At 36.6% G+C, this 26995-nt stretch overlaps 4 protein-coding genes and 1 pseudogene across 5 annotated transcripts; 1 reads left to right on the top strand and 4 right to left on the bottom strand.

Moving 5' to 3' along the window:
• Positions 1-2956: 2956 nt before the first annotated feature.
• Positions 2957-4281, bottom strand: LOC127803250 (uncharacterized). The gene is made up of 2 exons (XM_052339349.1): positions 4050-4281; positions 2957-3354 (listed from the first exon to the last, which is right to left on the bottom strand). Exons 1-2 carry the CDS (start codon positions 4163-4165, stop codon positions 3129-3131), a joined length of 342 nt encoding a protein of 113 aa, XP_052195309.1. The 5' UTR covers positions 4166-4281; the 3' UTR covers positions 2957-3128.
• Positions 4282-4414: 133 nt separating this feature from the next.
• On the bottom strand, positions 4415-6427 carry LOC127803249 (MYB-like transcription factor EOBII). The gene is made up of 3 exons (XM_052339348.1): positions 5582-6427; positions 5267-5396; positions 4415-5134 (listed from the first exon to the last, which is right to left on the bottom strand). The coding sequence occupies exons 1-3, from the start codon at positions 5724-5726 to the stop codon at positions 4678-4680; spliced, it is 732 nt and encodes a 243-aa protein (XP_052195308.1). The 5' UTR covers positions 5727-6427; the 3' UTR covers positions 4415-4677.
• Positions 6428-8560: 2133 nt separating this feature from the next.
• Positions 8561-10195, top strand: LOC127803687 (scarecrow-like protein 3; annotated as a pseudogene).
• Positions 10196-11238: 1043 nt separating this feature from the next.
• On the bottom strand, positions 11239-13749 carry LOC127803233 (probable UDP-arabinopyranose mutase 2). The gene is made up of 4 exons (XM_052339319.1): positions 13247-13749; positions 12236-12486; positions 11960-12128; positions 11239-11859 (listed from the first exon to the last, which is right to left on the bottom strand). Exons 1-4 carry the CDS (start codon positions 13556-13558, stop codon positions 11524-11526), a joined length of 1068 nt encoding a protein of 355 aa, XP_052195279.1. The 5' UTR covers positions 13559-13749; the 3' UTR covers positions 11239-11523.
• An 884-nt stretch (positions 13750-14633) lies between these two features.
• Positions 14634-17621, bottom strand: LOC127803232 (cytochrome P450 85A-like). 2 transcript variants are annotated; one of them, XM_052339318.1, is made up of 9 exons: positions 17327-17621; positions 16727-17048; positions 16461-16610; positions 16121-16366; positions 15943-16029; positions 15772-15850; positions 15308-15414; positions 15032-15118; positions 14634-14904 (listed from the first exon to the last, which is right to left on the bottom strand). In XM_052339318.1, the coding sequence occupies exons 1-9, from the start codon at positions 17521-17523 to the stop codon at positions 14881-14883; spliced, it is 1299 nt and encodes a 432-aa protein (XP_052195278.1). In that variant the 5' UTR covers positions 17524-17621; the 3' UTR covers positions 14634-14880. The 2 variants fall into 2 exon arrangements, with proteins under 2 accessions (XP_052195278.1, XP_052195277.1); XM_052339317.1 differs by having other exon boundaries at positions 14639-14904; positions 14994-15118.
• Positions 17622-26995: the final 9374 nt, after the last annotated feature.

Here is a 26995-nt window from a genome sequence, read left to right as displayed (position 1 = left end):
ACACACACATACACCGAGTTTGTATATATTCCATTCAAATCAGTCAGTCTACGTCCATCACTGTCGTCTTTCTTTATTACGGCGCACCTCATCTCACACCGGGTTTCAACTGTATCCGTCGTGTTCTTGCCGGACTCTCTCTCGGACCCTTCTATTTTCTTCAATTTCACTGCACATCGGAGTAAACATGGGATCATAATTTTCTCGTATGCCCACAGCTTTTTCTTCCCGATTGATGTAATTACAGTTCCTGTCTCGCCTGGCTCTGCCAATCCTATATATATTATTATATGTATTCTGGAGCAATAATAATGTTTCGTTAGTACGCCATTGGTGTCAACTCATCCATGCTAGCTAATTATTAAGTTGAGAATCATAAAAGTTCATGGAAAGAAAATGGCCAACAAGAAAAAGAAAAACAGGGGATATTATTTCTCAAGAATGATTAAAATCGAACTATAAATTAAATTACGAACAAGAAATTCAACGATCCATCTTTCTCAGAAATTATTAAACCTAAAATCCCCTCGAGTTTCCCACCAGTCGGGCGAGTTCTCGAAATATACAAGATGCCTTGCATGGATCAGAACATGCATCAATCCACACGTATTCCGGCAGGGCGCTTCGTTATGTTCCCAGTGCCTACTAATACTGTCAGTTCGAGCACTGCACCAATTTTCGAAGATTATATTGTCAACTCTCGGCCAAAACAAAACAACAACAAAAAAAAAGACGCGTGTCGGGCTCTCATTCAGGGAGAGCTGCAGTTCCTGCAGGGGGTAGGCGCAGACGTACGGTAGGAGAAGGCGAGTCGTGGGTTCATGGTCATTACTGTTACTGCCTCGATGCCATCTTGTTACGAAATTCAATTGAAGAGAAATCACACTTGAATCATTAATCACATTGAACATAAAATTTTAAGTAAAAAACTTAAATTAAAAAAAAATTATAGACAAAAAAAAATATTATTAAATAAATATTATTATTACAAAAATGATATTATCACTATCAAAATATTACTAATATAATATTGTTGTAACTAATTTCATAGTACTTAACACTTATTTATTAATTTAAAATGATCTATAGATATAGACATAAAATCTGATCAAAAAATAATTTATAAAGATATTGCTCTATATATAAGATAAATCCTAGTTAAAATTGAATTTGACAATGTATTAATAACAGTCAAATTCAAAGTTATAATTATCTCAAATTATGAGTTCTTATGTCAGTTAAATTTGAATTCCAGGTTGCAATTATAATAAACTATACCTTGACATGAAATTCAAATACAGAATTATTTATAATTTTTTTTCCAACAAAATTATGAAGAATTAATCTCCTGACGAATACCAACAAAATCTGCACCATAGAGAATACTAACCAAATCCACACAAAGTTTCACTATAGGGAATACTAACCAAATTCACACACAGTTTATTATAGTAGATATTTTCAGCTACACTTAAAACATATGCAACAAGATCAGACTTAACATATCTTTACTAAACTTAATGACTCAATATTTAGTAATGTGCATCCTCCTTGATGACTCTACTTTCATCTAAATCCATTCGTCCAAAATTGCATACATCTTAACTTGTCATAGTGAGAACTAAATATTTCGATTTAATAATGGAATATTATACTTCAAGGTAGCCAACACGAATATCAAATAACCTCAATTAATGTCAAATTAATTATCGATAAATAAAATTTCAATAGAAAACAAACTAAAATGCCACTGAATAGTAAATCTAGGCAAAAACATATATGGATCTGGGCTGGTGGATCTGTTGGATCTAAAGTGAGGCAATGGGTCGAGTTGAACCAATTCTAGACCGAATCTAGGTGTCCTTGGAAGCTTGAACCTTCGTTAATGGCTAACAAAGGTTGGATTGATCGACTGGCTATTGCGGATACAAGAGACAATGTTCAACGATGGTGATGCTTCTGACGGCGAGAACGATGGCCAAAAGCAACGACAACAAGTGGAGAAAGGTGGCCAACCGAGAAGAAAGACCAAAGCAATAACAAAGTTGGCTAGCCGAACAAGAACTAGAGGTGGCTGATAGAGAGACTACGGTTGGTCAGCCAAGTAAGAACCTTATGCAACCGATGGACAACGGTAGAGGCAGAAGATGGCAACTGCTAGGAACCTTAGCCAAAATATGGTGTAGATTTTGCAGATTCAATGACTGAAATTAGCCAAACGTTGATAGTTTGATTCAATAGCTTTGATACCAGTTTGTTACAAAATTGGATAGAAAATAAACTACAATCAAACCATCAATCACACGCGTGAACACAAAATTTTATATGAAAATTTCAAATTGGAAAAAACTACGGATATAAAGAATAAAATATCATTAAGCAAATATTGTTAGTACAAAAGTGATATTGTTACTACCAAAATATCACTAAGAAAAATTACGGACATAAAGAATAAAATATCACTAAGTAAATATTATTAGTACAAAAGTGATATTGTCATTATCAAAATATCACTAAGATGATATTGCTACTAATTGCAGAGTATTGAACACCTATTTATAGATATAAGATCATCTATAGATATATGTAAAAATTATATTTTAATCAGAAAATAATTCATAAAAATATTCCTATATGAGATAAATCTTAGTTAAAATCGAATTTGACAATATCCTAATCACAATAAAAAACACTTACAGAAAAAAAAAATTACAGTCAAATTTAAAATTATAATCACGATCAAATTAGGAGTTAAATTTAAATTTCGGATCACAATTATAACACATCTAGCTATCGTAGGTTTGAACACTTGTCAATATATCACCGGCGAAAGATTGGCCACATGATTCCTCGTTTTGAAAGTGTGATCTTACGTGGTTCACACGAATTAGGAGTTCAATTTAGTTGCTGCTTGAATTGCGCATACATATGAAAGCACTAAAATTTACAATAATCGTAAGATAGGAAAGGCTAAATCATGTTGATTATTATATAAGAAGCAGTTGGCAATCGAATTCTGTCTTACATATCCCCATGGAACCACCAAAAGAGAAAAAAAAAAACACCTTTAAAAACTATAAGTTTGCAAGAGCAAACAGGAGATATGCTTTTGCATGGCATGAAGAAGATCAATTCTGAGCAAGGTTAGAGCAGTCAGGACAGTTAAAACGGCCTTTGGCTTTACAACCCGTGCAGCCACTGGATTTTATGTTTGATCTGGCCCTGTATGTTTGAGCAAGGTCACCAACAGCAACGAAGTCCAACGGTCCGCCTTGTTTAAGGAATCCTGCTCCTTTACATTTTGAGCATGCTATCATCCTCAGATCGCCGCATCTTTTGCACATTCCTAGAGAGCTGCGTTTTCAGCAAGAACATGCATGCTTATCAGCCGCAATGCAGGCCCTCATATCATCCAACTACTCTTATATCAGACACCAAATCGAAAACATTCTTAAAAAGCTCATTTTTGACAAAGCTAACATTGCCAGATCGATGATGGTCGTCTAAGATAGTTTCAGCATGACAATTTGCAAGACAGAATAAGAAGCAGAGGAGCATGGAGAGAACATGTCTTGGTTCAATCCTACAATTGCAGGAAACCCCTTTCACACGCTCAAGAGCTTTAGGCTTCTTTGTTATTTAGGAGGTGATTCTTTGTGTTTGCAGAACAGCTGTGCACAGATTTTTATCTGGAAATCCCTAATCTCTTAAGGAATAGAACGTGTAAGCTGAAGCTCAGAAGCAGTAACAAACAGATTCGATTGGAAATTAGAGACTGGGTTCATGATACATCGAAATGTAGCACAACAGCTTTGGGGTATTTTCAACCCTTCTTGATTAATTACATACACCACGAGTTTCTACTTGTGACTATACCGAACATCCGAACTGTCGGCTGTGACTGCTGGCAGAGCGAGCAATTTAATTGATTCCATAAGAAAGACCAGGAAATGAAAATGCAAGATCAATGGGGTCTGGTAAAAGCTGAATTGAATGAAAACGAACAGAAGCCAGAAACAACAATGGAGGAGGAGGAGCAGGAGGGTTACCTTCTCTGGGAAGCAGAAATGAGGGCGTCGATTCTTGGGGCAGAAATAGTGGCGCAAAGGAGCAGAGCGCCCACGCCATAGCCCGCCAGTTCGTTTGCAGTTATGTGTTCAAACATGTCCGGTTCCTCCCACGCTAATCTCTGTCCCTCTCTCTCTGTGGAACTCGACGAGCAAAGCAATGGCCGATCTTCACGGTTGGGTATATCCTTACCTTATCAGAATCTATCAATTACAGTGGATCGTATCGGCCACCTAGATATTTTCCTGATGCACAGATAAGAACAAACGTCAATCTGGGCCCAAACATGATGGACCCTTCAAATTTGGGCCCAGGTCCTTCTTAATTCCCAGTAGGCTTTCCTATTACTCTGGTGGCAAACCCATTTTACGAGCGAAAAACGCAGAAGCTCCGAAGACATAATTATTAAGGCAGAGACAGATTGAAGCTGACCGAATTTGGAAAAGGTTAATTTATTGTTCTCCGGATCGAACTTAATCGATACTATGTTGTTATATGCTACAACCATATGAAGTATTACAATAGGCCAAATGTCATCAAAATGAGAAATATCTAAGCCTCTTCATGAGTCCTCCATGCTTCGTCTTGGATAGCCATCTGATCTAATAGTTAGAAAATGTTGTATCCTCCGGCGTAGAACGTATTTGCATTGTCTCCACAGGAATAAGCAGTTGCTTGACTTTGGGTTAATGCTACGCTGTTGCGGTCTCCTGCCGCCGAGGCCGTGGCGTCCACGTATGCATCATCAGCGTTCCAGTTCCACAAGTCACTCCATAAGTCATCTTCCATGGCGACGGCGGCGTCTGACCAGCTGGATGCGAACTCATCCAAAGCGGGGTACATGAAATTGGCTTCTGCCTCGTTGTTCACCAGTACTGAATTGGGTGAGACCTTGTCCGTGTCGTTCTCTTGTTGCTGCAGCTGTTTCTGCCGAAGAATTTGATCAGTTTTTCGTCTTTCTTGCCTTCGGGAGGGTCTGATTGCTTTCTTCTTGAAATGGGTTCTCCAGTAGTTCTTGATCTCATTGTCTGTTCTTCCAGGCAAGTATCGAGCAATAGTGGACCATCTATATTGGCGTATAAGAAAGCAAGAATGAGTGTATAAGAATGGATCAGAAAATTAAATTAATTAAACTTCATCTATCTATATATATATAGTCACACAAATATAATAGAAAATCAGACAGCGGAAGCATTACTTGTTACCCCACAGGGCATGGAGTTCAATGATGATGCCTTCCTCTTGAGGTGTCATCTGCCCTTTCTTGAGACCAGGCCTAAGATAATTCACCCACCTTAGCCTGCAACTCTTGCCACTCCTATTTAGTCCTAAAAAACCAAAAATTCACAAATTAAAAAAAGGTCCTTAATTAGATAACAAGATATATAAAGCATATATATTTTGTATCACAAAAGAAAATTAAGCTTTAATGATCTCAAGGAAGGTTAAAACCTTCTCCAAACGTCACGGGTTCTCTTCCAAAACTTATATGCATATTAAAAAAAAAAAATACCTGCAGACCTAGCCACAGAGCTCCACCTTCCTTCTCCATGCAAGCTAACATATTCAGAAAGCAACTTATCCTCCTCAGGCGTCCAAGGCCCCTTCCTCCGCCCTTGTCCTGCAGCGACTCCCCAACCCATCATCAACCCAACCATTCTCACTTATGGACTACTTTTAGTACTATGTTTTATCTTTGATGTGAGCTACACCGTTACACACAAACTTCAACAAGCCTTTCATTTGCTTATATATTACTCCTCAGTACTAGAACAATCACCACATCCTGTCCCTTTTCAACACCCTGGCAATCTCACTAACCCGAAATCTTTTAAACAAATCCAGTACTTGTGCCTCTTTATCACAACATCGATCCCTCCACCCCATAGTTTTCTTCCAAGTGTTCTATATACCTCATTATTCCGGGAATTTAGCGGGAATTCATTGACCTTAATTACAAGTTAACGTCAGGGTCAATCTTCCAACATCAAGATTCGGTAGAAAACTTGAGATTATAAGATTGAAGAGAGCGCCATCTTCGACTCAGCCGGAAAACTTAAAGATAGCTAGTGGCTGGTTGATGTTCCCTGGAAAATGGCTTCTGCTCCAATCGTTATGCAACACTTGTTGATTTACGCAATCCAAGGCTGCATGCTTTGGTAATTGTTTATTACAACTCTCCTATGGCTGAAAGGCCATGAAGTAGCTTCGGGATGCCAATTCGAGTAATGGAGTATTAAAATATTGCGAGGAGAGACACTATGGTGAGTCACCCTGTGGACACCTGGCCTTGTAACACAGTAGCCATGGCATATTTGGAAGGAATTGAACGCTGGGGCATTGTATTATTGGCGAAACCCATTAGTTTATTAGCGCAATGGGATGTCTAGCTAGGTAGCGATGTTTGCACGAACCACTTCGTAATAACAAGCTTTTGGAAGATTGCAAGTGAGCTTGAAGATCTTTTGGAGTGGCAAATCGCAAGAAAAGGCTGATTTGATAGTTAAAAAGAGGTGAGATGTTGAAAAGATTATGCTTTATGGGTCGGCTTCCAGTTCCCCTTCAAAGTGAACTATTTGCAAGGAAATATTTAAAGACGTGGCGGGCAGCTTTTACAATCCAATCTTACTGGATTTAAGAGCTTGAACCACCTAATTAATTAATAAATCTTCTTCTAGCTATATATGTCTGTATACAGAAGAACGAACACAGGATATTATTATTTGGTGAGGCTTCTAGATGCATCTATAATTCTATATGCAAAAGAAACTGTGGTACCAACTTGTTCGTTCTTCTGACCAAGTTCTTTTAACTGTTGTGTACTTATGTCCAATATTGGAAAATGGATGATGAGTTCATAAACTTTTTAATTACAATTTTTATTAAAGTAATGTGACAGTCACACCAAACAAAAGCATAATGTGAGATTAAGATAAAAAAAATAATTCTTTCGTTTAATTGTCAAAATATTTCTGTCATAGAATATTATTGTTATTCAAAATTATATAAATATAGCATTTTTATTTTATTAAAAACATAACGTTTTAAAAATGAATTTATACAAAAATTTCATACAAATTATGTGACTTTCTTACATTTTTGAACAAAAATTATTAAAAAAATATATAATTTAAAAAATTCCTGAGACTTTTTCTGGCAATTAATGGTGGCAGTTAAGTGGTATTTTCATTCCTGACGTTGTCAACAACGTGTTTTAATGGGTCAACTATGGTCAAACTAAATCAATTCCTTCTTCCATCTTCTGTTTCAGCTTATATAATACAATATAATAATAATTGAGCAATCAGCTTCTTCCAAGTGTACATAGAAATGGATAAAGGTGGGGGATATTGATGTAATATTGCATAGTTAGGATGGCAGTCCCTCCAGTCCAAGAAAGAAACAGAAAGGGATGTCACCACTATAAAATATATATATATTTTTATAATAATTAGTCTTAAGTGTAATAATTTTAACCACTGAATAAAATACTAATACAATATTGTATCTGAATAATCTAATCAGTAACGCATGCATCATGATGCGATTAATTAGTGATATCATCTGAACAAAATTATAATAAATATTTTCCTTGATTTCAGCCTACTACTCTTTCTGTTTTTTTTTTTTTTTTTTAATTAAAATGGGTTTACACTGATGAGAAGTGGTTGGTTTGTGCCATTATTGGATTTTTATTAAAAACAATAAAGATTTAGAGTAACATGTACCTGATGTCTCATCTTCTGCTACAGTAAACTAATATCCTCCTCGTTTTGAAATAAAGGCCAAAAAGCTATGTTTTGGATATTTGAAGTTTCGTTCTGGGCCTAAACACAGGCCTGGAGGTTCTGAATATGGATCCATTCTATAACTAATACGGACCTTTTAATGAGCAAGACCAAGTGTACCGCAGCCTGGCCCACAAATTTCTTTAAGAATAAATTAATGATCTATCGATCCCTTTTTAACTAATTGTGACTTGTGAGTGAGAACTCATCGATTGAGTCATTTTCTAATATTTCATTATATAATAATTAGCGGCCAACTTCACAAGATTTCAAGGGGAAAGGGCCACATTGGAATGTCTGCACGGTTGAATTTGAGGCCGAGAATTGCTTCCACAGCCTCTAGTGCCTGCCCTTTTCACAATGCTAGCTGTGGCCGAAAGTGCTGACCGATTCTCTCTCTCTACAGCCTCTAGTGCCTGTCCTTTTCACAATGCTACTGTGGCCGAAAATGCTGACCGATTCTCTCTCTCTCTCTCTCTCTCAACGTCAAGTGGTGGGTGAGAGGGATTGCACTTTCCCAAGGGACAATGAACTTGGAAACTAAATTTAAGCCCATCGGTATCGCGAGAGAGCAAAAATGACAAAAGCTTCAGGCTCAAAAATGGCGAAGCTGACAACTTTTCTGGGGCTATCTGATTGGATCCCTGTGAAGAAAATCCAAGCTTAATAGGCAAAGTTGAGTAAACATTTAGATGCCATTTGAGAGGTGCGAGTGAGCTTCTCTCGTTGCCCCTGTTGTTGGCTTCCTTTTGTTTGCTTCAGTTTCAGATAATTTGTTAATTAATTTTGTCACACGATGATCCCTGATAATTCAAAATCAAATAAGAAAGTGAAAATTCCAAGTGAAGAAGGAAACGTTTCATTAATTTGTCGTAGTTTGTGGTCTGGACATGTTGCATACTTCCAAGTGCTAGCTTAGTCTTGAGCCGGAGCCTCCATTGGCTCCGCTTTTTTATGAATTAGTTGGATCTCGATTCTCTTATAAATAAGGCGAGCTACCTCCTCGGACACAGGCCTTAATTTTCCTGCAAAATCCGGCAGCCCAGAATGGGTTCTTCATGTCCCTCAACGAAGCCTGACGTGACTCTCTCCTTGGCTTTATCTAATCCTTCCCCTACCGTTGATGCCTTGAAGCCAGAAGAAAGAGGCGTCAAGCTAATCCAACTCCTGCTAACATGCGCCAACCACGCTTCCTCCGGCGACCTCCACCACGCCGACGCTTGCCTCCAGCAAATTTCCCAGCTCGCCTCCGTCTCTGGAGACTCCATGCAGCGCCTCGCCGCTCGCTTTGCCGCCGCACTGGCGGTCCGCCTGGTAAAGCGTTGGCCCGGCCTGTACAAGGCTCTCAGCCATTAGTCTGGCCCAAGAAGCCTTGATTTGGACCGGGCTCGATCCATCTTTGCCCGGGCCTTCCCTTACTTCGGCTTTGCTAATGCCATCATAACTCGAACCTTGATCCACTCCATGGCCGAGGAGCGTGTCATCCACGTCATCGATCTAGGCTCCGGGGACCCGAAGCTGTGGGTCCCATTTATCGGGAACTTGGGAAATTTGCCACAAGGGCCTCCAAATTTGAAAATTACTTAGTGTTAGTGCCAACAAAGCTGTATTAGAGAAGCACGGGAGAAAGCTTGGAAAAAAAGGCTGAAAGTTTAAACATGCCATTTCAATACAACCCCGTTAATGTCAAACTAAGTGAGCTAACTATGGACAATGCTTGAGGTTAGATCAGGTCAAGCTATAGCTTTAGCATTAGTGTTAAGTCTTTATGTCTTATTAGTTGAGAATGATCGGGTTAATGCTCATTTTAAGGTTAATAAGAAAGATAATGACATCAAAAATTGTAAACAAACGAATGAATTCTTGGCAATGCTACGGTTCATGTCTCCTAAGATTGTATTTTTAGTAAAACAAGAATCAGATCATAATTTGAATCATTTAATAGACTGATTTATTGAAAGTCTACACTATTATAATGCGGCATTTGATTCTATAAACGTCACTTTTGAATAAACTTTGTGTGTAGAACGAATTGCTTTAGAAGAAATGTTTGGGAAGAATATTGAAAATATTGTGGCATGCAAAGAGCTAGAGAGAAAAAAGAGACATGAAATGTTTACAAAGTGGATAATTAGATTTGCTCAAATAAAGTTTAAACCGGTACGAATATAACTTGACATTATTGAGGATGCAAAAGGATGTTGGAAGCATATGAGCCAAAAGATTACATAATAGTTAACCAGCGAACGAGTCTAATGATATGTTGGCATGATTGACCTCTTTATTTTGTATCTTGTATCTGCACGAACTTGTTTCAATTAAAACTTTATAACAACTAAAATAATATACACATATATGTTGCTTACTTAAATAAATCATAAATATTGGACATGCAATTGTCCATTTTAAGTTAAGAATGTTCCTGTTATAAATAGGGACCCGTGTCAACTCCAACTAAATAGTCAAAATATATATATACTAAACAGTAATATATATATATATATATATATAAATGTATAAAAGTCCAGGCACAGCCTAGTCTTAGGCCTCTCTTTACATTCGCCCCTAGTTATAAAGTAAATATGTTACCACTCTATTTATTAAATATTTATAAAAAAAAAACTTGTTTAAACTATCATTTTGTACACACTTAATTCCAATAGTGTATGAACTATTACAAATACTTTTATTAAATGAATTGTTAAAAAGTTAGGTTAGAGAAGATATGGTGGTGAGTATTCTTGCTTAATTGTCACCTGAATTACTTGGATTTGATCCATTTACAATTACCTTAACATTAAATTGTTGTAGCATAAGGTGTGAATGGCCCAATTCATAAAGTATGGGAATGTAATTAAGCTAAAAAAAAGTTTAGGGATTAAATTGACAAATCGCAAAAAAGTTTAGGGACCAAATTTAGCTTTTATTCTTTATTTTTTTTTTTCATTTTCTAACTTTTAAGAAGAATTGAAAAAATCTCTTTCATGAGAGTTAAAATGTTTTTGTTAACTAATTTGGACAACATTAAATGTAAATATTATACTATTAATTCAATTAAATTCATGTAATATTTGGTTGTAAATTATAGGGCTTATTCATTATTTTGTTAGTCAATTATAATATTAATTTGTTGGGATAATCTCTTATGATATCATTCATTGGGTAAACAGCTTTTATACGATTCAATTTTGATACCACCTGAAGTGATATAGAATAAATCAAACAAAAGAATAAATTTTGGTAATTTTGACATCATTAAATTTAAAAAGAGATAGTTAGTATATATGGTTCAACAAATTAATTACTTACACAGGCGAATGAAGAACAAAATTTATTATGTAATCAGTAGATTTAAAATTACTTACTTAGGATGGAAGAAAAAGTTCATCAATTGTTCATTCCAAATCATACAACGAACAATTTGCAAGGGCTCAAATCAACTGTCATTTTATTGTTGTTCTAAACTCATAATAAACAGTAAAACAATAACACGATGGTACATTCACCAATCTGCAGAACCCAACACGGATCATAAAAATAGATCTGATCAGCACATAAACAAATTATAAAAGAAAAAATGCAAATGCCATTAATGCCTGACTACTGCTTAACCATATAACTATGGGGAAACTATAGAGCGAGGCAGTCAATGTTACTCAAAAACTTCTCATTTGGCAGAGCCGTTGGGCAGTTTCCCTGCCTGCGATGGGTTCAGCTCATCCCAAGCTTCAATCCACGTGACCATGGCATCCGCCAGCTTCACAAAGTAATCATCCACCTTCCCAAGCTTTTCCTTCACCTGCTTCGACAGCTCCACGTAGCATTGCTGCACTGTGGTGCAGTCCTTTGGAAGGTTCACTGCCTGGAAGAATGGGATTATGTCTTCTTGCCAGAATATGCCTTTGTACTCTTTCCTCAGGTTCACAAAGGGGTTGCTGGCTTTGCTGTGCCAAATGTAGGGCAGCCCCGTCTTCACTCCCAGTCCCAGATGATCGCATATCACCTGAAACCCGAGGATCAAAGAACACTTCGCTTGAAAACTGACTAACAAAATCAATCAGATGGGTTCTAAATGGGTGTCAAAGAAAGAGACAGAAAGGTACCTTGATGCACCAGCCGGCCCACATATCGTCGTAGCGCCCAATTGGCTGGCCATCCCCCATGAGGCCAAAGTACATGGCAGGGCCGATGAGGTGGCGGTCGAATGCCAGATTCATGCCACACATGGGGAAGAGGGTGCCCTTTGGTATTGTCAAGACCGCATCCACATACCTGGGAAGGGAAAACGCGACATCATGCACGAAATTTTGGTATTGGTATGTGAAAGGAAAACATAAACATATTGTAAGTTGAATGGGTTGGCACAGAAAGAAAAAAACCTGGTGTTTCTCTCGAGAGGCTTCACAAGCTGGGTTGGCGCGTCGTAGTCAGGGATGTTGAGCCAGAGGCCGTGAGAAACAGCAGTTGGGACGCCCTCGCGCAGGCTAAAAGGGTAGCCGCGCACAAAATCTGCACCCTCTCGGAAGGGATCATAGAGGGTATTGAAGAATGTGGGAGTTGATGGGCAGAGAAGGTTCTTTATGTGCTGTTCCAGGGCGTTGATGTCTTTGCCAGAGGGGTCTTTGGCAACCTAAGCATCATCAATACACATGGTAAATTCAACTCCCAAATGAAAATCATTGGTAAAAACACAAAAACAAGTAACATGATTAGACGATGGTAAATTGTCTAAAAGTGAAGCTCAATACAAAAGCCTAAGCAATAAGATTTGAAATCCTTCACATTCTACAGCTGTGAATCTCATTGTTATTAATCAGTAAACAAAGAATAAGAAGGCATGGTTCCCCACACATGTTGCCTAAAAAGTACTAAAAAATGGCTTCCCAGCAGAAGTAATTGAGTAAAGAGAAGTGATGGAACAGAGATCAAAGAGATACTTAAAATAATCCAAACTGCAAGATCTCTCACTAGTAGCTTTATTCAAATTACATAACCAGCTGTGCTTATTGGATTCCAATCCATTTGTCAGTTTCAATAACTGCTTGAAACAACAAGTACTTTTAAATTAAACGTGGAGAAGTTGAATTATTCACATTAAACAGTAAGCCTTGAACCAAGCAAAAAATGTTGAGAAAACAATGCAGATCAAATAGACGCAGAAAATGCAAAGGAAAAAGGGATTAAAAGTTAACAGATCAAACAGGCAAAGCGGGCAGATCTACAAGATCGAAACGGAAAAAAGCACCAAGAACAACATAAGTATGCATAAGTAACTTTGTGTACATATATATATGTGTGTGTGCATGTACCCATGCAAGACGGCGTATAAATCAAGATCCGAAGTTGATGAACAGGAAAAACAAGAACCCAGCTGGAAACAGAGGACTCACAAAGCAGTCGTCGTCGATGGTGTAGACGTACTTCTTCTTGGACACCATGTAGCCGAAGCAGCGGCAGGCAGAGTCCTTGAAGGAAATGCAAGAAGCCCTAGGGCCCAAAATCTTGTTAATGTCGTTACGATTGTAGAGCTCATAATCGAAGCCATCGGGGACCTTGATGGTCTTGGAAGGGTCGCCGTCTTGAACGATGATCAGATGGTAAGGCTGGAAGAAAGGCCGCCACATCTCCAGAAAATCGAGGTTTCGGATTGTGGGTATGACGATGTCGAGCTCATCCTTGAGAAGAGGAGTTGAAGACGCCATTGCAGAGGAACTGGATGAAGAACCAAGGAAGAGAGCGTGGATAAATATATAATGGAGATGGAGATGGGAGATGGGTAGAATTAAAGAAAGAAGAATGCGTTGGTTTGAATTGATAAGAGAGAGGGAGTATTTATTTAATTATTTATACGGGAAAGGGAGAATACATACGGTGGAGGACTTGTTCGTGGCCCGCTGTATCTGGGTTGCGGCTTGCTTTGCTTTTGCTTTTTCTTTCCCTATTTATTTGGGTCGCCTTTGATTTTCGTGGTTTGTTCTTCTAAGATGTGGGCTTTTGTCTTTTCAACTATTATTATTATTATTATTATTATTATTATTAATTGCAGCAGCATATTCTTGGTTTGTTCCAAACTGTTGGGGTTTCTTTGCTTGAATAAACCAAATATTAATAACAGACACGTCGCCCAAACTTTATTACCATTAATTAACGTGTCTTTCTTCTTGCTCTTCTTCCATCGCCGACACTAATAACAGAAACTGCACTTAATTACATTTTCTATTAACATTATAGAACTCACTTTTAATGCTTGGGAACGTGTTTGGCAGTTTCTCACACAAAAGAGTTATTGGTGCTCGATCTGTTTTATGCTTTGAATGTGATCATAATAAGAAGCATGCATGTTAGGCTGGCTTGCACCTTTCTTCGGTTGACACCCACACCCAATTCTTCGTATGTGTCATCGTTGCATGATTAATTGGTGAAATTAAGCATTCCTTCACCGTTGATTTGTTTTTGGGAAGTTCCACTTTCATTCGTCGGGGTTGGACTTGGCCTGTTATAAAGCATTTTTTCCCTTTTTATATTTGATCTTGCGCCGCGTTTGTTTACTACTTAGATCGTCGACTTGAATGGGAATGGCTCCAGCAGTGCATCAGTTTAGTGAAAGCCCGAATGGTATTTGCCTCCCTCCCTCTCTCCTCATAATGGGCTTCCAACTTTGGGTCCAACTTTTTGGGCTCTTATCGTTAGATTCAATGCATTGGGCTTTCCCTTTAAAGAGTTGGTGGGCTGGAACCCGCACCATCAAGCAATCAAATAACCATTTCCTCCCTCCCCCCCCCCAAATAAGGTGTTTCTACAATTTAAATACTTAAGTTGGAGATGGAAGTTGGCCAAAATTAAAAATCTCGATTTCACTAAAAAGGGAAAGAAAAAACTCTGAATCTGTTGAGCCAATTGTTTGTACATCTGTGCTTGTCTGCTATACTCATGTTCTGTATGGAATGAAGGTCCGTTCCGTTAGGAACTCGAAACCCTAATGCGCAACCCATTTGGTGCTTGAACTCTCGGAAATTTCATTAGCTTATCTCCCCCGATCTCTTCCCATCTGCAACATTTCAACAAAAATGAGCCAAAATTCATGCACGACTGTCTAAATGGGTTTTTTTTTTGTTTTGTTTTGTTATGGCCTTTTACCTGTATCTAGTTACAAAATAATGAAGGAAAGTAGAAACCTCTGCAATTCCAAGTTCTTTGCCCGGACAATGCCTGGTCCCTCCTCCAAATATAAAGAAATAGTTCTGAGATTCTGGGCTCTTGTCCTGCATTTCACCATATCCTTCAAGATTAGTCGCACTATATGTATATGTATGTAACGCTACGCTCAGTACACTAGTCTGTTAAGGAGACGTATTGGTCATAGGTATACAACCAATACAATACGAGATGGGGTCATAAAAAACCATATCACCAAGAGTAAACAAGGACACAAATGGTGGAAGTATAATTACCATCCATCTCCATGGATTGAAGGTCAAGGGATCGGGATACAGGCACGAGTCGTAATTGATCTCCCTCGTGTAGACATATATTCTCCACCCCTTGGGAATAATGAAACCTGGAGAAGAACAGAGAGGATTTGCTGTGATTATACATTTCTTAAATGACTTGTAAAACCCGTCTGGCCCAGCAGGGCCAATACTGAAAATCCGATCATGTCAATCATATAAACCTCATGCTGCAATAATAAATCAAAAGCGACCTCCCTTTCGTGTTAAAAATCATTTCAATTATTCACTTTACGAGAGTGGGTCAGTGATAGAATGTTCTGGCTGGAAATGGCGGGTGCGCCATGTGGTTTTTGATAGGGTAGGGTCCATTCGATCAAGAACCTCACCTAAAACTTATTAATCATCAGTTTTCACATACTTTGTGTTTGATTTAAGTTCTCAAAGAACAATATTCTGCGACTTACCATTGAGTTCCATGTCCCGGGTCGTCTTTCTCAGAACCCCATTAACAATTGTGGCCAATCTTGAGGTTTCGAAGATCACCTGCAAGATGAGATGAACGCCAGCGTAAGCTAAAACCAAAATTGGCTGAAATTGCATCTCAAGTTAATAGGTTCAGTTTCTCAAATGCTTACAGCCCGGGTAAATCGCATTGACTTGAAATCTTTCCAGTCAATTGGATCTTCCGGCTTTTTCCTCATTCTAATCCCACAGTGTTCTTTCTGGAATTTTTACAAAAAAAACCAGTTAAGAGTTGAGGTCTATCATAATAAACAAAACTCGATGCATGAAATTAAATATATAATCACTCACTCTGAGTTCTTGAAGAACATCCGGGTGATCATGGAGATATTTGACAGCCATCATCGAAGTAGTCGAAACGGTCTCGTACCCAGAATACAAAATTGTGATCATTTGGTCAATAATCTCCTCGTCAGTTAGCTTATATCTGTTCTCATCTCCACCCATCAGGACGGCAAGCATGTCGGGATGAGTTTCTTTGGAAGCTCTTCTCCCTTTCACCAGTTTCTCCAACATGCCGACCATGTTCTTCCTCGCCTGCGAGGGCAGTCCCAGTTAGAATACTAGCGAAAATTGGAGCTTCCCCACTAAACTACCGATGTGGGGTTTAGAGTCACGAAAACTGAATTACCTGAACTCCCCGGTGGTAATTTGTGCCGGGAAGGTTGATGGGAAGAGAGAGGGTTCCGAGGACCAGCTTAAAGAACTCCGGCATGAATTCCGGAGACAATGAGGCCGATTCGGCGCCAGCGATTTGGTTAAGCGAAGAGAGAAATGCCATCTGCACATTAAAACAAGCGGGAAAAGGTGAGGCAAACACACACACAGGCGCGCGCGCGCGCGCACACATACATTTAGTATGAATCTTTGGCGTTGTGAGTTTATTATGAAGCAGACCTCCTTAGTTTTCTCCTGAATGTCAATGATTTTGTTATCCCAATCGGAGAGGTGGGATCTCATGAAATGGTCGATTTTAGGCAAAAGATGGCCTCTGATCATGGAGGGGCTAACCAGAGCAAGCAAGGCTCCTCTCATGTACTTGTGGGTGGAGCCATGGACAGCTGCAATGTTGCATTTTCCCAAGATGTCCAGCATCGACTGTGGATAACCTGGAACAAGACCCTTTGCTTCATTCATCAGAATGAATCTGTTCAGCTCTGGATCCATGGACACAATGGTAGGGCAGCCCAGTATGTGGGATTTGAAAAAACTCCCATACCTGCCATTCATGACACAAGAAAGAAACATTAAAAGCAAGTTTGTAGCAGAATCTACAGAGATGATTAATCTTTTTCTAGTTAAAATGACAACGAAACCAATAAAAAGTCCCTTATTAGAGAAGTCAAAAATCAGGGGGAGTTTGAAAAGCAGAGATAAATCAGTTGAAAAGGTGACAAGCAATGGAAAACAGAGAGGCACCCAATAAAAAAGGTTGCAACAGCCAAGTCCAAGAAGAAGAAATGAAAACCCAGAAAAGAAAAGAAAAGAACTGGGTACCTTGCTCGTTGGTTTTTCATGAAGTTGGGGCCCTGTTTTAGAAACTCAGTCGTCTCGCCAAAGACTGGCCAACCCATTGTGCCGGGAGGCAAGCCTTTCTTGCTGTACTTGACTTCATTCCATCTCAACAGAGCTGCGCAAACACAGAGTCCCACCAAAACCAGCAGCCCAAAGACGACCGCCATGAATACAGCCATTGTTGCTCCCAACAAGCCCTTAACCCCTTCAGAACGCAGCACAGCCAGATACCTGTAAATGGAATGGGCTTCCTCTAGCTGTTTAAGCTAGCTAGTCAGAAGAGCGTGTGCATATATATAGACCTGTGGAGTAAGTACCATTTGTATGGAGGGAGAGAGAGAGAGAGAGAAGGGTACATACATAATACGCCAAAGAAGCATGCACCCCTACGAGGGGAGGGACCCAACCCCCAAGCCCAAGGGCCAAAGGGTTCCAACCTCAAATAATAATAATAATAAAAGCAACTTCCCTTCAATTCATACAACTTGTTGCAACGACAACAACTTCATCCATACTTACTAGGGAAACCGCTTCATCGGAACCCAGGATTCAGCCCACTCAACTCCCTCCCTTTGTGGCGATCCTACATTGTCCCACAATTTATATATTCCATACTGGTATTTGTATATTATTTTCTGATATTTAATCTTAACATTCTTAAAATTAATAATGTTTTATTTAAAAAAATTTAACAATATTTTTTCCGTAAGTTATCAATTACTTTTTAAAAATTAAAAATACTTATAATTTTTTGAAAAATATTTAATAATTTATGAACATGTGTTTTTAATTCCTTAAAAAATACATATAATTATGTGAGGATCAAAATTGAATGTTAAAATATAGTACATAAATAGTGTCGAGGAAAATTTTAGCCAGTATTACATAAATCATATTCTCAATGATTTTAAAAATCATCGAGATGGGTTAACATCACCGACGATTTATAAAAACTGTTGAAGATGTATATGCCACAACTGGTGGTTTTCGAAACTGTTTGAAATTATGTTAAATCTCCAATGATTTATAAAATCATCAAAAATTGTGACGTATTCCCGACAATTATACAAATTGTCGAAATTTTTTTTTCGACAATACCCCTTCTTATGCATATATTATAACCCCATCGCCCTCCCCCTCCCCCTCCTATTGCTAAAGTAATATAATAATATTTAATAATTACAATTTAGTTGAATAAAATTCTTTTTCTTATATATAATTTTATTCTACCAAAATATAACAATATATATATATATATTGTGCTAGGTTACTTTTCAAATTAAAACCCAATTTGATTTAACCAGGGGATTAGGAATAGATATAAAAGACCTATACATTCTAATGAGAGTTTATGCCTAGAAATAGATAATTATAAATTTAATTAATGATAAACTGTGCAAAGATATAACAAAATTTAATTAATGACATATTTAGACTCAGAGTGAGCTTAGCTGTCTGTAAGAGTTTTCAAATATTATACTTTTGATGGAGTTTCGTGCTAAATTGTATAGTTTGAACGCTAACAAATTTAATGGTTCACATTAATCATACAAGTGATGTAACAGTTTAATTAAACTTTTACACAGTCATATTCATAGTTTTATTTTATGGAAGTAATTAATCAACGTCTGTACAATTAAGCTTTAGTGGTCGATACCATCGGCTATAAGTAGGAGGGAGGGATGTTTATGGGTTGGGTTGAGTTTTGGTCTTACCTTAAACTTAAATTAATTTTGATTGGATTTGTAAAATTAATTAGACTTACAATTAATCTAATTACAAAGTAGAATTAAATTAATCAAATTCAATAAAAATTGGGTTAATAAGTAAAGTAAGTAAATCCCAACCCAATGCTGATGACAAATTAATGACTATTGCTAGAATAACCATTGATCGATGAGAGGTGAGATGCTATAATATTGTGTTCAAACTATATATCCCATGTAATTTGGGACTAGCTAGTTTTATAGTTTTAATGATTCGGATAGAATTAGAATTCTAATTACTTCATTTAGAACAAATTAAACACTAAAAGTTAGAATTGAATTCTAATTATTATATTTGGAATCAACATGAAAATAAAATAAAATAAGTAATTAATTTCATCATATTTACTCTTAACAACTCATCAGAATAAAAGGATAATATATATACCATGGATACTCTTATATTGATATAGAAAATTTTAATCATGAAGATATTAACTACTAAAAATAAGACTGCTTTAACGTTGCCATAATGTATATAAAATTATGATATTTTATCATTAAAATGGCCGTAACAAAACAAGATATTAACAAAAATAATATTAAAAATATGATTTCAATAAGTATTTTCTCACAACTTCTATCTATTTTAGCCATATTTATTAGTTTCTTCTTATTTTGACAATTACGAGAAAAGAAAAATGGTGTATTAATTAGGATTGATCGGGTTTTGTAAAATCAAAAATTCTTATATCTATTCGATCTTTACCATAATAAATTGATTTGCCTCTCTGTGAAATATATATATAGAAAACATTTGGTGACTAAACCACATAAATCTTATGTACTCGTTTTAAATTTTTTGCTCTATTTTGCTTGATATTCACGACATTTACATGTATATATATATATACATTTTGTAGAAAGAAAACACATTTGAGGGTAAGCTATATATACACTTATCAAACATCTGCATAAACTAATTGACATGAATCTCATCTTTAATATATATATCAATCAAGTGCATCAAACATTCACATAAAGGATGTCTTTTCTCCTAAAGAATATATAACAAGGTAGCTAGCTAGCTAGCACATGCATGATATATCGATCGTTTTAAAAAATGTTTGACGTCGGTCGATGTATTCAAAATAACATTCATGAAAATAAATTATTATGTTATTCATATATACCTTTTACGTACGTACCGTAGTGATATGGGCTTGAAGAAGAAGACTTGTGTGTTTGCCCGTGACTTCCCTTAAATCCTCTTTCTCTTTAGCCAGACAGTCTTTCTTCTCTATTTCTTCCACTCAAATCTCAAGCACTTTTGTCTTCTCTTCTCTTTTACTTTATATATAGACTGCAACCCACCCATCCCTCCCCCTCCTTGTGCAATGCTGCACGCTGTGGCTTTGTTTTTATATTTATTATTATTATTATTATTATTACCTTTTGTTATTCTTTATTTTTTCTATATGTATACATATATATATATTTCCTTTTCTTCACACACATATATATACATAAATCTCTTTCTATCTTTTCACCCTTTTTTTTATCAAGTATGTTACTTTCTAATCTATCATATGTATTTATACATTTATATATTCAATTATCACATTAGTCCAAGTACTACTATATAATTTAATGTCAATTTAATTTTATACTTCTTCACTAAATCAAAAAAATTTCCCAATCCCACTTTTTTTACGTACTGTGGAGTGTTAGAGGTAGGCTCTTAATTGGTTGCCTTTTAAGTGAGAAAATCCGCCTCACAAATATGGAGGGAAGTAGTCCGTACGAGAAGGAAAAGATAAAGAAAAAGGAAGATACGAACATTATAAATATAGGATGGGGAGAGAATATTTGTGAAATTAAATAGTATAAATAATAAGTGGGACTTAAGAATTTTAATTTTTTATTTAACAATCCCTGATCAAATTTTTGATCGGAATTCTAATGATTTTTATTCCAAACACAAAAACTTATTAAAACTAATTTGGAATTACAATCATGAAGAGGAAAAAGAAAAGAGTTTGAGAGTAAACTGAAATTCCATTTCCAATTCTAAAGTTTTTTCAGCTTTTAAATTAAAATGGGTGAATTTGCAATATTGAAAGAGATTAATGTAACAAGCGGTGTTTTAAGTGGAGAAAGAGAGACATTGGTGTTTACGTACGAAAAGATTTTAGGCATTTAATTAATCGAAAGAAAATTATATTAGTAACTTTAAGTTTTAATTGAGAAATTGCATCAAAAATGGAAATATATTTCTCAATTTAGATAAAATAAATACAAATATCTAATAAATTTGTTTCTTACATACAAAAACAATAATGAAAGATTAAATATATATTTTTCCCAAGAATATAGATAAAACAAATTAAGATACATCCCAGACTTTTTCATTCTACGTACGCATTCGGAGTAGTATTTTAAGTGGGAACAGTTGAAAGAGGGGAGGGGATTCTACACTCTACCAGTAAAGCGTGACAGCGGAGTGGGGAGAGGACATGAAGGGGTTCAGTTATTTAATGATGAGAGGCGTTGATTTTTGTTACATATTATATTATTAGGTGTATGCATGCCTGCGGGGACGGCCACACGCACAACAATCAAGTGTTAAAAATAAAGAAGTAAAATATATTATATGTATAAAAATATATGATCTAATTTAGGGTCAGATTCTCCTCCATCGTGCGCGCGGAATGATTTAAAAGGATTCTTCTGGGGGTGGAGAGGGAGGGAGGGATCCATAAATACTGAAACTTTGTAAGAATTAATCACGTCAAGCTGACTCAGAATGATTGGAGGATTTGAAGTTTTTCATTTGACGTATGGCTCCCCAAATTAACAAGCTACCATTCATGCATATATATAAATATATATATATATATTCTGGACATCAAACCTTGCAGTTAATCTCAGCGCAAGCGCAACAGTAGTTGTTAATTGTTGTTATCTTTTCTTTTGTCTTGATGATCGATGTACGAACAAAACCAAGCCGACCGGTTCTATCATATGATTATCACTGCGTACTGTTTCAATTATTCATTATGATGATGATGACGACGCACGATGCTACATTAAGTATGTATACATCATCGGAAGTGAAATGATCGATGGATTGGTGAATGTGTGTATATGCAAATTCACATCAAGCGTTGACATGGAAGGTTAATGTTCATTGATTATTAATTATTTTGTACGTTTCTTGTGCGTATACTGTATAAACCCATTTTCATTTATTAATCTGTCAAACTATTGCTATCTTATGCGGCATGCAACTCAATTGTCTTTCGTTCCTTTCATGATCCAAACAATCATCACTTATTTTGTAAGCATATATATATACTTGTTACCCAGAAGTTTGATAAAAACGTGCATGAATGAATTAGCAGCTACTGAAGTGATGATGATGATGATGATGATGATGATGAATGGTGTTAAATAGTTGATCGATTACGATGATGATCCGGACATGAAACTCATATGAGAGTGGCTCGCCAATGCACAGCTGAGTTAGTTCGTTGCTGGGTAATGTTGAGATCAGAAAAAGACAGTATTTTGGGTTGCAATTGGGGAATTTTGATATAATAATCATTTACTCTCATTTTGTTTTATAACTTTTTGTAGTGATGGGTTAGCTTTTGTCTGGATGCGCCTCAAAAAGTTGGATTGGATGCCGACCTGAACCAATGTTTAGATCCAGGGCCAGATCCTCAGAAAGGGATTTGACACTGCACTAACCCACCCCCTTTTTCCATTTAAGCAAATTTCCCAACATATATTATTTTTAGTATCTTAACTGCTACTTACTTACTTGCCAGTTTCTTCTTTTTATTTCATGGAAAATCAAATAATCCACTTCTCTCATCTTTGTCAGCTCATGACAAGTATATATATAACGAGATCAATTTATTAATTAATCAACAATCACGTAAATCATGGAGCCATTGGCGACAACTAAAGCAGATTTGAAGCGATGAACAAAGACAAAACGAAAATGAGTGAACTAGTTAATAAACAAAAAGTTCATACTTCATAGGGGATGGATGGTTGGATCGATGGTACAGTTGTTTTTTTCTTTCTTTTTCCCGTTCTCTTATAAATGGAAGGTGGGGTACACATGTGGAAGAAGAAGATGGGGACGTGTGAATGCGAATGACAGATAATCCAAAGAGAGAAGAACACTGTGCCCTGAAAAGGGCTACTGTGTGTTACTGTAGAATAGAGAGGTGGGGGGGGGGGGGGGGGGGGGGGGGGAACTGGAGGGGAATGTCTACCCACACGTACGCATGCATCTGCTCCCTGCAATTCCATTCATTTATTATATATCTCATGAATCTTCTTTTTTGCGGTACAACACACACACACACAAGTATATATATATATATATATATGTATCTCCCCAGTTTGCACGAGCGTCCCTCTGTTGTACTCTTCTGCTTTTCTCCCAGTACAGCCACGCTGGCACGTCCCCTCCTTCTCGATCCTTTCCCCTCTATACATAATTATAATAATAATATATGTATATAAATGTATTGTCTGAGTAGGAAGCAGTAAATACAATATAATTAAGATGAACAGAATTAGCATAGTACGTAGCATATAATTGACGTGGTTTTGCATGAAAAAACCAGCACTATTTTCTTTCCGGTCCTGTTGGCTGTCATTAATTTGTCTTGTAATGCACAGTCCAATCCAAATCCGATAACCAAATTCATCTCCATCTTATTCTCCTGCAATATAGGGTGGAGACATATCTTAGCTGCTGTTTCATCAATATTGGAATTAACGAGGGCACAATATATATTTGAGGATTATTTTAATTTGTAGCAAGTAGCTAGTGACTCATCAGCTGGATGATCTCTTGTACATATGCAGAAGAATGAAGCTCGCGCGCACACGCACGCATACATATATTCTGTTGAACTATTAGAGGCATCAATGTCGCTTAGCAAACTTATATGTATTTTTTCTTTTTCTTTTTTGAGGGTCTTTTCAAACGTTAGGGAACCCTCAATTGATTGTGCTGATCGTAGTCGGATGGATGAGGATTGGTGGCGTGCTCAAATTTTCTTTCTTTTTAGTTTCCAAATCCCAGAAAAGTTAATTGAGATTATTAATTAGTACTGGACTTAACCTTTGTTTTTTGGATGAATTTTCATTGCAGGTTCAGACTTCAGATATATATATATATATTTAGAAAAAATAAATTATTTCACTTTCAAATATCCTATCCAACAAACACACGAATTGGGAAATTATTATACAGTTAATGATTTGAAATGCAGAAAATGAAGATATTTTTGCAGGCTGGCATTGAATCTAAAGAAGGGGATGGTGGCTGTGGTATATATCTGACTGACTGACTGAGTGGGGGATGTCAGCTCAATCAATGAGGCAAAAGATGAAGTAGAATTGCTTGCTGAGGTATCAGTAATCACATACATAGCGCAATGAATTGAATTGAATTGAATCGGATGGAGAGGGAGCGTATCCAGTCGCAGTCTCCTCACCTCAAAAAAGCGTTGAGGCGGCGCCGCGAGCAGATGAGATGAGATCAGATCGGATGTCGGGGACCAATCCATCTCACTTCCAAGTTCCCATTTAATTTCATTGAGCCCATAAATGACAATAATAATAATAAAATAAAGAAATCCACAGATGGGACATATCCATCAAATACGAGAGATTGGTCCTTTGAAATGAAGGGTCAAAAAGGGCACGTAAAAATTTGGCAAATCTCTTGGTAATCTGGATTGGGAAAAGAGCAGCAAATATATATATATATATAAATAACAAAGTCAGGCCACTTCTCTCAGTCAGTCAAAAAGGCTGTGTCCTGTGGATAATTCACAATCTTTTCCCTAGCCTACCCTGGATGCCTGCCTGTATAGGGATAACTGTGTTGCAGTGTATAGATAATATATACATGTGTATGTGTGCGTGTTTTTTTAACCCATTTTTTTTAATTTCTAAATTATACTTTTGATAAATTCCAATGCAAGAAAAAAAAACGTTTTATGATCTTTTATAATATAAAAATATTATTTTAAATATTAACTATAAATATCTGAATAATATTTTCATTTGGTATGCTGCTGAGGTCGCTTTATCATTCTTTTTTTTTTTTTTCTTTACTTGGGTTATGAGAATAGGGAAGTGGAAAGAGAAAAGAAAAAAAAAGAAAAAAAAAAAAGATGATAATGACTGAATGCACGTGTGGGGACGTCCAATCCACGTGCATCCGTTTTTGTTCATTCCTCTCATTTTGACTTTTTTGTCTCTTTTCCTTTTCCTATTCCTTTTCCTCGCTGTACTAACCTAAATTAATTATCCATCTTTTCTCCCCCTCCCAAAACACCCCCCGCTTCTCGCATCCCCATCTTCCAATCTTTTTATTTATATCTACCCACGTAGGTAAGCCTACACATGGGCTTACTTTCAAATTTTATAAATTATCCTTTTATTTGAACCAAATTATATTTGATTTCAATAATTAAAAAAATATTATTTAAAATTATTTTTAAAACACATGTTTAGTGATTAAATCATAATAAATTTAAATTCATACTTAGTAGGTCATAGATTTAATTCCTTATTTTGTATAGTGAAATAAAATTTTCACCTGTAATTTATTTATTTTTATCAAAATAAAAAATACAAATAGTAAAGATCACGTAAGAACGGTAACCCTAAGATCTTTTAAAGTTATTCTTTTTCTTAATTGAAGTTAGTATAAACCTTAATACATAATAATTAATGATTTTATATTAATTTTTTTGTTTACTATATTATTGTTATTTAAAAATTAGGATAAAATAATAATATTTGGAGGGTAATGCAATTTCATTTACAATTTCAAGCCAATGCATGGGAGCGTAGGTAGATAGGTCAAGTGTCAGCATCAGTGTAATACATACATACATATATATATATATATAAGAAATGTTATAGTAAGAAGAGTATATATTAATATTTTGTATAATATGAATGATATTTTATATGATATAAAAATATATTAATTATATAATATATATATATATAACATAAAAAATAATATATATTATTTACGTTACAAAATATGGTTTGAGGGGGTGGCGGTGGTCCCAACCCCCATTACCTACTATTACCTACTACTACTACTACTACAGCTGCAAACCTAATTGTCAGTCAAAAAGAACCCTTTTCCCTTGCTTAATTGTCAGCAACCAAATTTACTGCCACAACGGCCCACCACCGCTACGTTCCTCTTACCTTCCATGCCCCCATCCCATCTGCTGCTCTTCCCTTCTCTTTTCAACTGCCACTGTTACTCTCTTCTAACTATATCTTCGTGCACATTTCCCATAGCTCTGTCTCTTGACCCTCTTCATCCATTGCATTACTACTTGTTATCGTATATGTTATCGTATATATTTAGTGTGCAACATTAATTATGCATATATATTGTTCCTTCAAGAATACTAGTTGATCGTGACTTTCAGTAAAATCTAAGATATATAGGATGGTGACAATTACACCTTTAGAGTGTGCGTGATACATTGGATTGACACAAAATATTATTGAAGTTGAGATTACTGGGCATGGCTGCCAAAGGGGTGTGATGTTCTTCCAACCAACATATTGCAAAAAGGAATCTCATAATATAAAGCTTTTAGATGGCTCCACCACCCCATGTGTTGAAGGTCCCCCCTCTCCCCCCTTCCGCCATTGCCATTTTGTTTTCATTCTTACCCTCTTGTCTTTGCCGCTGTTCTTTCCAACTCCATGAATCTCCTCTCTCTCTCTCTGAGTTTCTCTACGCCACATCAATTAGGCCTCCAATATGTCAAAAAGGGAATGCTGATCGATCGATCGAATCGAAACCACGCATGTGACAGAGCCCAGCCTTGGCCACGGCGGGGCGTGGCGGTGCTGGTGGTGGGGCTCCCCT

Source organism: Diospyros lotus, chromosome 6 (assembly GCF_014633365.1).
Source record: "Diospyros lotus cultivar Yz01 chromosome 6, ASM1463336v1, whole genome shotgun sequence".
Taxonomy (NCBI): Eukaryota; Viridiplantae; Streptophyta; class Magnoliopsida; order Ericales; family Ebenaceae; genus Diospyros; species Diospyros lotus.
The sequence above is the reverse complement of the archived record's forward strand: the minus strand, read 5'-3'. Positions and strand labels throughout refer to the sequence as shown.

Bases quoted from the DNA above. Each gene is read 5' to 3' on its own strand.
- LOC127803250 (XM_052339349.1), bottom strand. From the start codon at position 4,165: ATGTTTGAACACATAACTGCAAACGAACTGGCGGGCTATGGCGTGGGC. The intron at 3,355-4,049 runs GTAACCCTCCTG...CTGAAAACGCAG, and splicing joins ATTTCTGCTTCCCAGAGAAG to CTCTCTAGGAATGTGCAAAA.
- LOC127803249 (XM_052339348.1), bottom strand. From the start codon at position 5,726: ATGGTTGGGTTGATGATGGGTTGGGGAGTCGCTGCAGGACAAGGGCGG. The intron at 5,397-5,581 runs GTATTTTTTTTT...TTGGTTTTTTAG, and splicing joins CTCTGTGGCTAGGTCTGCAG to GACTAAATAGGAGTGGCAAG. The intron at 5,135-5,266 runs GTAATGCTTCCG...ACGCCAATATAG, and splicing joins CATGCCCTGTGGGGTAACAA to ATGGTCCACTATTGCTCGAT.
- LOC127803233 (XM_052339319.1), bottom strand. From the start codon at position 13,558: ATGGCGTCTTCAACTCCTCTTCTCAAGGATGAGCTCGACATCGTCATA. The intron at 12,487-13,246 runs GTGAGTCCTCTG...GATGATGCTTAG, and splicing joins CCATCGACGACGACTGCTTT to GTTGCCAAAGACCCCTCTGG. The intron at 11,860-11,959 runs GTACCTTTCTGT...CTCGGGTTTCAG, and splicing joins GGGCCGGCTGGTGCATCAAG to GTGATATGCGATCATCTGGG.
- LOC127803232 (XM_052339317.1), bottom strand. From the start codon at position 17,523: ATGGCTGTATTCATGGCGGTCGTCTTTGGGCTGCTGGTTTTGGTGGGA. The intron at 15,851-15,942 runs GTAAGCATTTGA...CTCATCTTGCAG, and splicing joins CAATGCGATTTACCCGGGCT to GTGATCTTCGAAACCTCAAG. The intron at 15,119-15,307 runs GTAATTATACTT...GGTGAAATGCAG, and splicing joins TCAATCCATGGAGATGGATG to GACAAGAGCCCAGAATCTCA.